The sequence below is a fragment of the Bactrocera neohumeralis genome, chromosome 6 (genome assembly GCF_024586455.1).
Source record: "Bactrocera neohumeralis isolate Rockhampton chromosome 6, APGP_CSIRO_Bneo_wtdbg2-racon-allhic-juicebox.fasta_v2, whole genome shotgun sequence".
NCBI classification, from domain to species: Eukaryota; Metazoa; Arthropoda; class Insecta; order Diptera; family Tephritidae; genus Bactrocera; species Bactrocera neohumeralis.
The window spans coordinates 3,093,553-3,106,684 of record NC_065923.1 but is presented as its reverse complement, the minus strand read 5'-3'; the positions used below and the strand labels follow the sequence as shown (position 1 = coordinate 3,106,684).

Below are 13,132 nucleotides of genomic sequence, written 5' to 3'. Positions count from 1 at the left end.
ACTAGTTAAATATTTTGGGCTTCAGTCGATAAAGTTTTCAAAATCTTCTCTATCCCTCCATATCTAATTTATCGCCGAAATCCCGGGACGTTATTCTAAAGTTTTCATTTTTTCGGGTTAGAAGCTTCTAATCATGATTTCATTCACGGAGACTGCTACTGATGTTAATATTGAAAGGATTTTGTTTCCATGTTATCATAGGAAGATACTTACCAATACATTTATTGCACACAAGCGCTATTTATAAAGAAAACACACAGTTTATTTTATTATTTTCGAAAAATGTTTGTGCCAGCACTTTGGTGGTTTATTCTTACTAATTTGCGGCGCTTGAATTGCGCACCAACCAGCTTAAAGTATTGTTTGCGCAACTACAATTAGTACTTAAAGCCTACGTACATATGTATTGAATATTAGCTTCTCTTACATATAGACCCTAAGCCATGGCTTATAATGTTATGCAGATGGCGCTGCAGGCGTTGATGGCGTTTCAGCATATATACGTGCTCATTTATATATGAACAGCACATACATATTTACATATGCTTTTGGTGTTCGCAAGCGCTTACAATACTTTGCGGTTCATACTTTTGTAAGACATATGCAAATATGCTTGTACATTACTTGTCATGAACAATGATTTACATAAGTGAATGCTTTACATTATCATTAATTGTCGTAATTTACAGCTAGAGAAGGATTACTCGTACAACGCACGTTCTTTACAAATTATTTATATATTAAATTTAAATTTATGGTTTTAAGTACAGACATAAGTATTGTAGACTTAAATACTTTTCATGTTCACCGTTATAATCTAAGTAATGGAACGTATACACAAGTATTTCAGTATTTCAGCTTAGTTGATAGCATTTTGGAGCAGATGGTCACATATAAAGTGTTCACTTTAGTGTTAGTGACCACCTTTGAAGTTATCTTTTAGTTGCTGAAACTATTTATTAGCAAAGCTTAGTACTTTTGTCTAACTTAAGTTTCGTTTTGTTAAATACAGTGAAGTTTAATGTATTTTTAAGGATACTTTAAGGACTTTTGTGCTCGCTAATTTCTCGGAACTAGTTCACAGATCTCCCATTTCTTTAGTAACTAACGCACAAGTGCTGATTAAAAACTAGATTAAGGAAACCAAAGGTAAAGTACTCGTATGCATTTTAAATGAAAGTATGCTTTATATTATGGCAAAAGTAATACACGTTGCGGGGGAACTGCATAACCTAAAAACTCGTACAAAAACAAATAACAATTACTCACTGGTTCAGTAGGTACACAGACATACTTACATGCCTAACACTTTGAATTTTACTAAATAAATTTAAAAAATGTTTTCTTTTCCATTTTTTACTTACGTACATACCTACACGTATATATATATAAATGTAATGTATGCAAATACTCTGCTTCCATATGTCTAACACAATTACTCGATTCTCTATGCACTCCTTATTAACAACTTAAAACTTATAAGGCTTGCGTTTGCTTAGAACTTGTTTGTATGTATTTATTTGTTTTAAATGAATTTTTTTTTATTTTTTTAATAATTAAGGTTCAATTGAGGCATTGGCGGCGGTGTTGGTTTAAGTTGTTTGAATTTGTCAATTCAATTAAATATTTTGTTAAATTTATTTATTTTATTTTATTTTTAATTTAATTTTTTGCAATTTGCTGCAATAATCATATTAACTAAAGTCCTTTGGATTTGTTTTGTGTTCGCCCACATTCCTGTTTAACTCTCAGCAAGCTCGCTTATGTTTCCTCCATAACTTACACGCTAATAGTTGCTTGCTGCGAAGCGCTTATTTCATTTATATGTATTTTTTATAATTTGCGCTTTTGTCTGATCGCTGCCGCTTGCTGTGCTAAGTTCTCTCTTCCCTGTACACTCACACGTGCTTCTACTTATTTTTGGGCAAATGCCGCTTCATGTGCAGTGCCAGATGATCGGAACGCGCGAAGCTGCGCTCGCAGACAACGCATTTGAATGGCTTGGCGCCGGTGTGCTTGCGATAGTGACGCGTCAGTTCGTCGGAGCGCGCAAAACGCCATTCACACTCAGGCCATTGGCAGGTGTAGGGCTTCTCGCCTGCAAAGAGAAAAGAAATGGGAGGTTAGAAATCTATTAAGTTTTTAAAATGTAAAATAACAGTCATTAATTTTTAAGAAAATTTTAAAGGACTTGGGGATTGGTGCAACATACACTAAATTCGATATTCTCAACCCACCTATTGATACATGTACATTTTCTAAGTACAACCATTTCCAATAAACCAAACTTTCTGATTCTCTACATTTCTTTAATATATAAACATTTTTGTAATTAGTTATGTTGATGACTCTTAATAACATTTTCTCTCCTAAGTAATTAGTGAAAGTAAAAAATGTTGCCTACCATAAGGCGGTGGTTTTAATTAGTCACTATCTAAACATATCGAAGTCACACACCATTTTTAATAAATGTTTCAGCAGAACAGGGCAAAGAGCTAGAAATTGATAAAATTTCCAAAAAGATCTGAAAGTGATTTTTAGTTTTTAAGAATAAAGACTGTTTTCCACAAACTAAGTGATTAACCATTCTCAGAAAAATATATTCTGGTTTTATTATTTGCCCTTATAATCCTTATATCTTCAATGTAAGCCTATTCTTTTGCCTAATAGAAGTTTTTCTCTGTTTTTTAGGTATTAATGGCCCTAATTATTCTAATAAATATAGTACAAGTATGTTCGTTGTATAGTATAATATGTAAGTTATATGCTCTGTATTTAAAATAAAAAGACACAATGTTGCCTACAATTAGGCGCCGCTTTTACGTAACCCCATCTAAACTTAGCAAAGTCATACACCAAGTTTATTTAATGAAATTTAATGTATCGGATATGGACGATCGGCACATGGGTTAAAGTTAAAAGTGCAAGCTCAGAAAGTGCTGTCGGTTGTCTATATTATATATATTATAAAGGAAAACGTTATTTCTACGCACGGAAATAAATCAACAAAGGAAAAATAAATGTATTTTACCATTTAACTTTATTTGGTATTTCAAATTTTAAATAATAATTTAAAAATCGGTAATTTCTCAACTTGTAATAATATTACCAAGAAAAAAATATATTCGAAAAATTTAAAAAATTACCAAAAATACATTCTTCGCCAATTTCAAGTTATGGTTATAGAAAATATAAACTTCAGTAACAAGAACATTTATTTTGTAGATTTTTCGTTATGCAATGTAATATTTATGCAATTTGTGTCCAAAACTCGGCGCTCACAGCCCGCGCATTACCGAAATACCATAAATCGCGCGGCGCACTAAATTTTCACTTAACCGAAAAGTTCTAAAGCTGCCGCCGTTATTTGCAATGCAGCATTTCCATAAATTTTTGGTTGCCATAATGGCAAGAAACAAAGCGAAAATAAATTTACCGCACCAAATTGTCACAGCGCAGCTGCCGCCTCCATCAAAAGCGCACAGCGACACTTAGCACGCGTGAGGCGTTTCGCAATCGTACACACACACACACACACGCGCGCATACGGGTAAACTACGCGTGCCACAAACGCCTGCAGTGCACGTACTCAATAAATATGGACGGCTGTATGTGTGGATGTGTGTACTTGAATAAATACGGTTCTTGATTGCTGCGCGCTTGCCCTGTGTCTTTGCCGATGGCGAGATGCCGACGGCGGCTTGGCAGCAATCACAACCAGCGACAGCAATTCTTGCCAGAAATTTATGCTTTGCTGTTATTTACCTGCGTACAATTGTCATAATTTCGCATTTTTCATGCAACACATGCAACAACAATAACAACAGCGCACATTGAATTGCATTATGACACATTTGAGCTTTCGCACATTCAAGCGCTCGGCATATTTCTCATTCTTCGCGCCGTTTGATGAAGAACTGCCACAAATTACTGGTTGCATGCGAAATGCGTTTGTGGCATACATACGAGACACCACATACATTAGCTGACAAGAGGCATGGCGACAGCTTTGAGGGGAAAAAATTAAAATTAAGAGCCGGAATCGAGCAAAGTATGTAAGTAAAAGCCAATTATTAGAATTGGCGCGTCTCTTGTCGAAAATTGCCATCACTGGGCGCACGCGAAACGAAACGGTCTGCCATGCAATGGTGGAAACCAGCTGAGGACACCGTAGCTCTTAAGCATATACGCTTACGTTGGCATGCCAACATGTCAGTTTGCCTCAACACGACTCATCGCTTAATTATTTGAAATTCTTGAAATTGCCGGTAAATCGACATGCTAATCACCAGGCAGCAATTATGCTCAATTCACAAAAAATATGTAAAAGATTGTGATTCTGCCATGCCTTGAAGATTCTATAGATTAACTGAGATATGTAGGTGAGCGTATGGCACAGTGTGCTGATTTTATGCATCAGGTGTGTAAAAAATACTGCATTTATTGCTAAATTTTAATTCGAAAATTATTATACGAAAAGTGCTATGCTTTAATTATTTAGTGATAGTTTCTAAAGTGCCTACGCCTCCTATATGAAAATGCGAACATCGCCTAAAAGTATGCTACATACATACTTATTTAATATAACAATAAAACCGATTTCAAGAGTTAAGTTAAGAGTCTCGTAAAACAATCTAACACAACTTTGAAAATTTGGATTTCTCATAGCCTTTTGTATAAGCGATAAACCATGAATGGCAGACCTACAATGATTAAAAAAAATAAAGTGAGTTAACCATAATAATATATAGTATGTTATCAAAATAGGCTCCAACTTGAAATCTCAAGATTCAACAGAAAATATTACCAAAAATTTGAAATTTCAAAATTCCTTGACGGCAGAGGAGAAGGGTTAGCTGAGCTTTCAGCATTTTTTTTAATACCACAGGACTCCAAAATCTTCCAATTAAGAAATTTGGTTTAAAATAACTCGAAGTATTTTTGGTTATTACATTTGCTAAGCTTTCATTTTAATTTATCTTTGTTTCTTTGTTTACTTAAGCTACATTTCAACTATTGTATTTAATACCCTGGACAAAAAGTTTTTACAATGAAATCAATTACGAACAGAGTCTTTACGGCTGAGGTTGAAGGAAAAATGCGACAATTACGTAAACACACGATGTATTGCCCAACAATGCCGCAAGCGATGCACGCTGCGGCCGACCGCCAAGACCAACACACGAAGCAAGCTGCGAATCGCCAATTGATAAAGACACAAAAAACGGCAGACAAATTGTTGTTGCTCCACACATGACACCATGTAATTGAATGTTTTAGCGCGGCACGTCATGTGCAACATTGTCTCACTTTCAACATGCTTAATATTTCATTTGCCTGCGTATTATCGGCTGTTGAAGCGCTTTAATTAAATTTGCGAAATCGCCATTTGAATAACTAAAAATAACCATAAATCTATCATCACCACCATTCACACACACACACAGTCCCAGTGTCGCATTAACAATTGCGGCGTGAATGCGCTGGCGTGCTTGCAACCCAGGGCGCAATAATGGAGAGACATGCACACCGTCTTACACATGTACAAGCACACACAATTATCATTGATTCTAATTTATTTGGCGTCAGCATTGGAGCGCTGGCTTATTGCATGCAACACAACATTCGCCAACTGCCACCAGGCAATTGACGGTTGTGTTGCAGCAACCATTTAACATTTATATGGAAACAACAAATGCTCTCCGCTCGCCGCCGCCGTCGAACCGCTGACCATTCTTCGTCACTAAGTGTACTGTTGACTTGCACACTATGCTCTGCGCTGTCTTCTAAGTATTCTAACGGCACTGCAGCGCAATCTTTTCATGCGACTGTCCGTCTGTCGTCTGTCTGAGGCACACGACATTTCTATGTTGACATTTGTGTTTCATTTCTGTTCGACAGCTCGCGAATCTGAATATATGCTTACACATATATGTATATATGTATGTGTGTGTGTATGTTTCGTATATTTTGTGATTGTTTCGCCGCGGCGGGATATGACTAATATGATTAATGTTGGCATTAGAATTAGAAGCTGTCATGCCAATAACGACATTTTACACAGCTTTTGATTGATTTGCGTTAACTGTTTTTTGCGGTGTTCACATGTCCGCGTGCGGTTGCAAATTGCAACTTTTATTCCTTCAAAGTAAATGCCAAACTAAAGACTTAAGCGACAAACTCTGCGCTGCTGAATGTGAATTACCATTTGTAGCAGAGAAATAACGTTACTTTTCATTTTGTTTTTTAGTTCTTACAGCACAGCACTTTTCCAGTTGTTTGACAAGATGAATAGATTTTAAATCAGATTACAAAAGGCGTGTGACTGATGGATTTACAACTGAACACCTTTCAGCGCCAGCGCTGGCTGGCTCAGAGAAGGTCAAGCGGAGCAAGAAAACGCTAACGTTCTGTTTTGTAAAATGAGTTTAAATGAAAAATAATAAAATAAAAAAAATAAAATAAAACGTGTCATAAAATAAAATAATAATAAATAAAACTAAAATTAAAATTTCGATTGCAATTGAAAAAATATTTAAATTTAAATTTAAAATGAAATTAAATTCATTAAATTTGAAAATATAAAAAGTTTAAATTACAATCTAAATTAAAATTTAAAATAAAATAAAATTGAATTAAAAATAAAATTTAAATTATGTTAAGTGAAAATTAAAAATATAGAAACCATACTTTAAGTTATAATTTAAATGAAGTTAAAATTAAATTAATTAAAAAATTAAAATTTAAATTAAAAATAAAAATTAACAGTAAAAATTAAATTTATATCAATTAAAATATAAATTGAAAATAAGAAAGTAAAATTAAATTTACAACTAAAATTGAATTAGACAAACAATCCATCGGTGGTTATGTCTTCTTAATACTAAGAATATTTGTTTTTGTTGCTAGCTTCAATATTTTCATATCATTTCACTAATTGCAATCAAAATCAAACACAACAATTAGGTATTCCAAAAAACTCTATGTAGCTATCAAGCATTCAATTAGATACCATTCTGCATCACTTGCCATACAACTACATTGTCACATTGCATAAAATTGCTCATTTATTACGTGCCATTACTTGGATTAAAGCGCAAACTGATCTAATCGGACAGCGAATCATTGTTGCTAATCACGTTATGCCACACAAAAGCCGACGCACTGCTAAATGGTATATTTGTGATGTATAATATATGTGGCATGCAACACAGCTGCGCGCTCATAAATGTCTGCCACAACGCAGCAGCCATTCAATTCATTCAATATGCGCAACGAAAACGCACATATATTAATGTTGCAAGCACAAGCACAATAACACACGGCAAGCCACAACGGCGCTACGAATATTTATCTGCCGCTCCAGTCATTCATTTAACTTAGCCGCCAATCAAGCTACTCCCCGACGCATAGTCGTTCATTCAAACATCGATCATTGGCCAACAGACACCCACACTCCGCAATGCAGTCAGTCGGCTACAATAACAATAACACCGCGCTTGTTGTTGCGATTGTGTTGAGTAAAGTAAATAAACACAGCTTGAGCCACAAAAGACAAGCTTTTAACTTGTGCAACATCCGCGCCACCAACACAAGCCCGCGTACTACCCATCGCGACTGCGTAGCAATCTGATTGTGCCGCATTGTGGGGCACACTTAGCGTTCTGTGCAGAAATTATGCAGTCGCCGAACTTATTAGAGATTTACCGAGTATCTGTTGCTTATGAAGTTTGTTAATTTCATTGTTATTGTTATTATTATTATTAGAGGCTCATTAGGTTGCCCGCCAAGCGAAACGGTTGGCAACTCGTTTGACGATCTGTCTCAACTGCCGACCGCTTAAGCTATTCATTGCGATTTCTATGGCTGTCTATCAGTGAAGCCATATCTTTCGGCTAACTGCCGCCATTTGCTACTGTGCATTGTTTGCTTGTTGTTGCTGTGATTATTATTGTCAATAATGCTGCGCGCTTGCAATTATGCGCCTATTAATGCGCTAAATATGGCGCGCATAGAATCAAACAAACATTGGCGCACACCCAACAACACAGTGACAGCATCAGCGGCATTAAGCGGCCCTCGGCGGCTGTGGCAACTCGGCTCGACGCGCGGCAGCGCCTTTTCCAAGACTAACGAGCTGACTAGCAGGCTAGACAGACCGTCAGATTTGTTGCAAGTGCGCGCTGACATGTATACACACTCACACAGTCACTTTTACTTGCAACGCGCGCATGATTGCGCCTGCCACGTGTGGGCGGCGCATTAGCTTCAATCACATCTAAAAGCGAAAAAAGGGAAAAAACGACTGAAAATTGCAAAACCTAAAAAGGCAACGGGAAAATCAAAATCAAATTCGCAATTTGGGTCTGTGTAGTGAGCCCATAAGCAGTACGTTCGCCTGCAACATTTAGGTGGTGCATGTTGCCACATCGAACGGTGGCAGTGGCTGCGTCACTTAAACCATTTCGGGATTAATTTGCAATCTAAGTAAACAAACAAAGTGTTCGCCACGCAACAGTTGGAAAAAGAAAAACAAAAGCAAAAAATTTAAAGCTGCAAACTAAGCGTTGTTGCCACTTGCAGCTTATGTGGGTGCCACAAAGTACCTATGTAGTTGCCTAGACGTACTGCTCAACTCAATTTGCGGTGACTGCCGCAAGTGACTGAAGAAAATACTCGGAAAATGCTCCACAATCACTAAATTGTTGTTGTTTTCGCGGGCTGTCACTATTGTTTGTAGGTCTGCTTACTTGTTGGTTCATTTTTCGTTTGTTGACTTGCTGTTTGTTTGTATTTGTATGTTAGTATGTGTGTTTGTGACGGCTGTGATGACTGCAGCGCCGCTGATTTTGATTTGTTTTGAGTTGCTCCATTTAATTCGCTTCAACGCTGCATTCAGCTGATTGCGGTGGACAGGTGGGCGGTGTTTGGTGGTTTGCTTTCTTGTTGTTGGTTGGTTATAAGCAGCTCAACGACAAATGTGTCGCAATGTGACGTTTTATATATTTGACATAAACGAGGCAGCTTAAATTTTTAAGTGGGCCCCGCGAATTGGATGAGATTTTAAATTATATACCGTAATTGTGTCATAAATATGCAACATTTTTCATGGAATTAATTGATGTGGCATGTAATTTTAATACCGTTTTCTTTAGTCATAAAGCAGCTAGGCTCAGTCGATGGACAGTTAATTGCAATGCGTACACAATTTTGTTGTTGCTTTCGTGTTTGCCGATATTACTGTCGCTAAAAAAGGGATTTGGTGTTTTATCTGTCTAAAATGGTGTTTCCAAAAAAAAATTAAATGAGGTACTCTCAATCAAATTTCTTTGTTTTCGTTGGCTTAATTACAGAAATGATGCCAAAGAGGCAGCAGGAAGCTACCCTAAAATCGCACTCGAATCAGTTAATGGCTATACTGTTCCAGTTCAATAAACTATATATATTTTTTGCCGATCTTGTCACCATTTACAATTTAGCTCCGAATGGCTAGTAGATTTTATTTCTAAATTGGTAATGTAAAAAATACATTCAGAAGTGGCAAACAACCTGATAAAATTTGAAATACATTAAAAAAATATTTATTATCGTCTTCGAAACAGGGCTGCTTTTCAGCCAATACAAGCCTGCCTTGGTTACGGTGCCTTTCAGTGCCTAAAGTGAATCTCAAGTTTTTGGTTTCTGTTTCATTTTTAAACGCCGTGTTGGGCAGTTTCAACCTCATATTCATAAACCAAGCAATAATGCATTTGATGCATTAAGGGCCCAAGCATCTCTCTGACGACTTTTACTTGACGTCCTTTTTACAAAAGAATTAGATTTTTCGGTACGGTTTAGCAGCAGGCAAACATACCCAAAACATTAAATAAAATCGCCTTTTTATCAATTTAAATGGACCAGTCCGGTTCAGATTGGATCAGCTGATTTTGAACATACAATGATTCCAACCAGCTACGACTCACCTAAAGAATACTTCTACCATTATTTGTAGTATTAGTTTAGGTCAGAATGACCTTATCAGAGCATATACATGTACAGGGGCGATCCAAGAATTGAAAGTTACATGTTATGTGTATCATAAGTGACACTCCGCGAAGAAAAATACTTGGAGTTGCAAGTACAAAATAATACAGTTCCCCCTCCTCCAAAATTCTACACTGAATCCGCTCCTGTACATATGTCTTATTTTATAGACACATTTCAATTGCAATTGTCAGGACTATAAAAATATAAAGAACGAATATCTTTGAAGTCATATGAAATAAAGATAACATCACTAAAATATAAAATATAACTGCTTTGAGGTTAGGGCTTTACTTGTCCATATAATTGCTACTATATAATAAGAAGAATTCAACTTTATTTAAGTCATAGAAGATAAAATAATTCAAGTGCTAGGTTTTTTGAATGTTTAGTAAATATTAGTAATTCCATCCAAAACCAAAAAAACTTTATATCGTATAATTTTTCTAGTATTCTCTAAATATATCTATACATATATAAGCAACACATACAACCACGGTGAATATTAAGCTGAACTTTCCCTCCTATTTCATCGATTAGTGACGCTACCCAACAAGTTGAGCTGCTGAACCACAGATAAAGCTTTCTTCACAAAAGAATAGTCTAAGAGGGTTTCATTGTTAAACGAGAGCAGTTTTAGAAACAATTAATAGAGTAGGGTTGGATATTGAGTACGAACCCTCACGTGCTGAAGAGTATTACTTAGTATGTGCCTTATTATTAGCTAGTTATTAGATTTTGGTAAAATCATTAATTCTTTTTATTTTTATAAACAAAGCTGCGAAATTGTATACTAGAACCGTTGTAAGGTTCAAGTACTCTTTAAAATACCCAAATGTGTCAGCTGTTGGGCTCCAAAATTACTTTGATGAATTTTTGCGATAATAATTTTTGAAAGCATTTCAAATTGATGTGCAAAACACAAAAGCCAAAACACATAAAAACGCCACACAAATACGATAGATGCTGCCACAAAATGTTATAGAAGTTAAAAACGCGCAACAAGCTACTGATAACGGTGCCTACATGCTCATGTGTGCGCTCGTAAACAATAAAAACTGGAACATGCGATTCGCTGGACTCAGCCCGGCCGGCCAAAGCAACAATTGCCGGCAACAAACATCATCATTCGGCTTTTCTTAATTCTCCACCCGCTCCGCCAGCAGCAGCGCGCTGTACACTTAATGATCCAGCTGATTAAAAGCTTAAAGCACACAATGACAGTTTATGATCCAATCAAAATTCCAGCACGACTTTTGCCTGACATCGCGACAACAACGGTGTGACAGCGGCAGCACAGCGACGTTTGAGCATCTCAATCGCCAGCGGCCTAATGGAGCGTGAAGCGAAGGTAAAAGCGCGCGCACAAAGGGGCGCTCATACAGCTATGTATATGTGTGCATATATGGATGTTTGTGTGCTCTTGGGTGCTAGCAACATTCCCACTGCATGCTCCTTGTTGTTGTTGTGTGTCACTGTTTCCAGTTTAGGTGTATTATATGTGTTTTCTCGCTGTGCTCGCCATAGATTTTCGTTAAATGATTTCGCTTTTGCTTTGCTTTTGTTTTCCTCCGATTTTCGATTATATTCACTGTTATGACGAATATGTCTTAATGTCACCCCAGCTGGAAATAAAGTCAACGGCAGCCAATAAGCGCGAATGTGCGCGCGCCGCGTTGCCCGCTCGCATCTCCCTGCGCAGAGCGTTGGGGCTTTTGTGATTGCGATTTCGTAGAAATTCAATGTGAAGGCATGCCACATGTGTCGCACTCGCCAGTGCAGCACGTAGCAGCGTGATTTGTTGTACGCTTTATTTGAGCATTGACACAATTTTCGAAAATCCTTTATGTCGCTTTTATGAGCACATTGGTGCCTTGTTTTTGCTTTTTTTACAATTTTATGATTATTATTATTATTTGTGTTTCTTTATCGCAACAATTTTTATTTTTAATCATTAAAGTGAAATCAAAAGGGACAAAATAACCGAGTGAGTAAAACAAAAAAATAAAAAATAATTGAAATTTTTTTGTTGGCTGTTTTATGGAGAACAATGCAGCAAATGCGGATAATTGCTAACTGTTTCGCTGTAAATTTTAGTGGCTTATTTCTCCTACGTGTCAACTGCCTTGTAGCGGTCAGTATGCTTGCCCATAAAAGCTTACAATTTTACTGCATTTTTATCATTGCGCGCTTTTTATTGAAATGCCTTATCATAAGCGTGAAAAAACCGCCGCTCATCAATGACTTTGCAACGTGCGACCTTTTTTCCAGCGTATCCCACAACAATGAAGCGCACACATACATATAAGTAACAGATGATAAATATATGCGTGATTTCCCCACTCAACCAGTAGCTTTGACTCATATGCTGCTGCCTGACTGATTGCTGCAATCGCACACGCACTGCAATTGCCATTATTGTTATTATAGAGCCGTTAAACGGAGTTGTCGCTGCCACTGCGCTGCGCCTGCGCACGTTTATCTTGTTTCGCGCGGTCGCTGTGCGCCTTTTGCCTTCTTGGGCAACAGCTGGCGAGCACGCACACACACATACTTGTGTGCATGTGCACGTAAATAAGAATGTGTGCACGTGTTGTTGCAAAGTAAGTCAGTGGCATGCAGGCAACTGCGCACAAATCATAAAATTAAACAGTGAATGATAATTGGAAAATTATAACTTCTCAAATTGCAATCTATCAGCTGTGCTCATGCCATAAATAAATTGTATTAAATACCCTGCGCACTGCCGGCGACTATTTTCGTTGCAGGGAAGTGTTCACCGCCAGCACTGAGATTTACTGCATTGGCTGCCGCGACGATGGCAGCAGCGTGTTGCACATTGCAGCATCACTCATTGCAAACACACTGTTATTAGCGTACGAGTGTTCATTTACTCTGCACTTGTTGTTGCTATAGCTGGTGTTCAATATGATTTTCTGTTTGTAGTGTGCTGGTGGTTTGAAGACTAAATACTGATTTACACTGAAGATAACTGAAATTTATTAAGCGTTAAATCTGTGCAAGCAACTTTTCGAAAATTTCTATTTTTGGAAAACTAAAAATATGCACACAACTTACTGAAACTTGTTAAAATCATAAAATAAATATA

The 13,132-nt window shown here is 37.0% G+C and overlaps 1 protein-coding gene across 1 annotated transcript in view; it reads right to left on the bottom strand.

Moving 5' to 3' along the window:
• Positions 1 to 260: 260 nt before the first annotated feature.
• The window catches only part of LOC126762491 (dendritic arbor reduction protein 1), a 140,910-nt gene continuing 128,038 nt past the window's right edge, over positions 261 to 13,132 (bottom strand). The window contains exon 6 of the mRNA XM_050479273.1: positions 261 to 2,098. Within this exon, the coding sequence (XP_050335230.1) occupies positions 1,911 to 2,098 (188 nt within the window). The 3' untranslated portion in view covers positions 261 to 1,910. The remainder of the gene's footprint in view (positions 2,099 to 13,132) is intronic.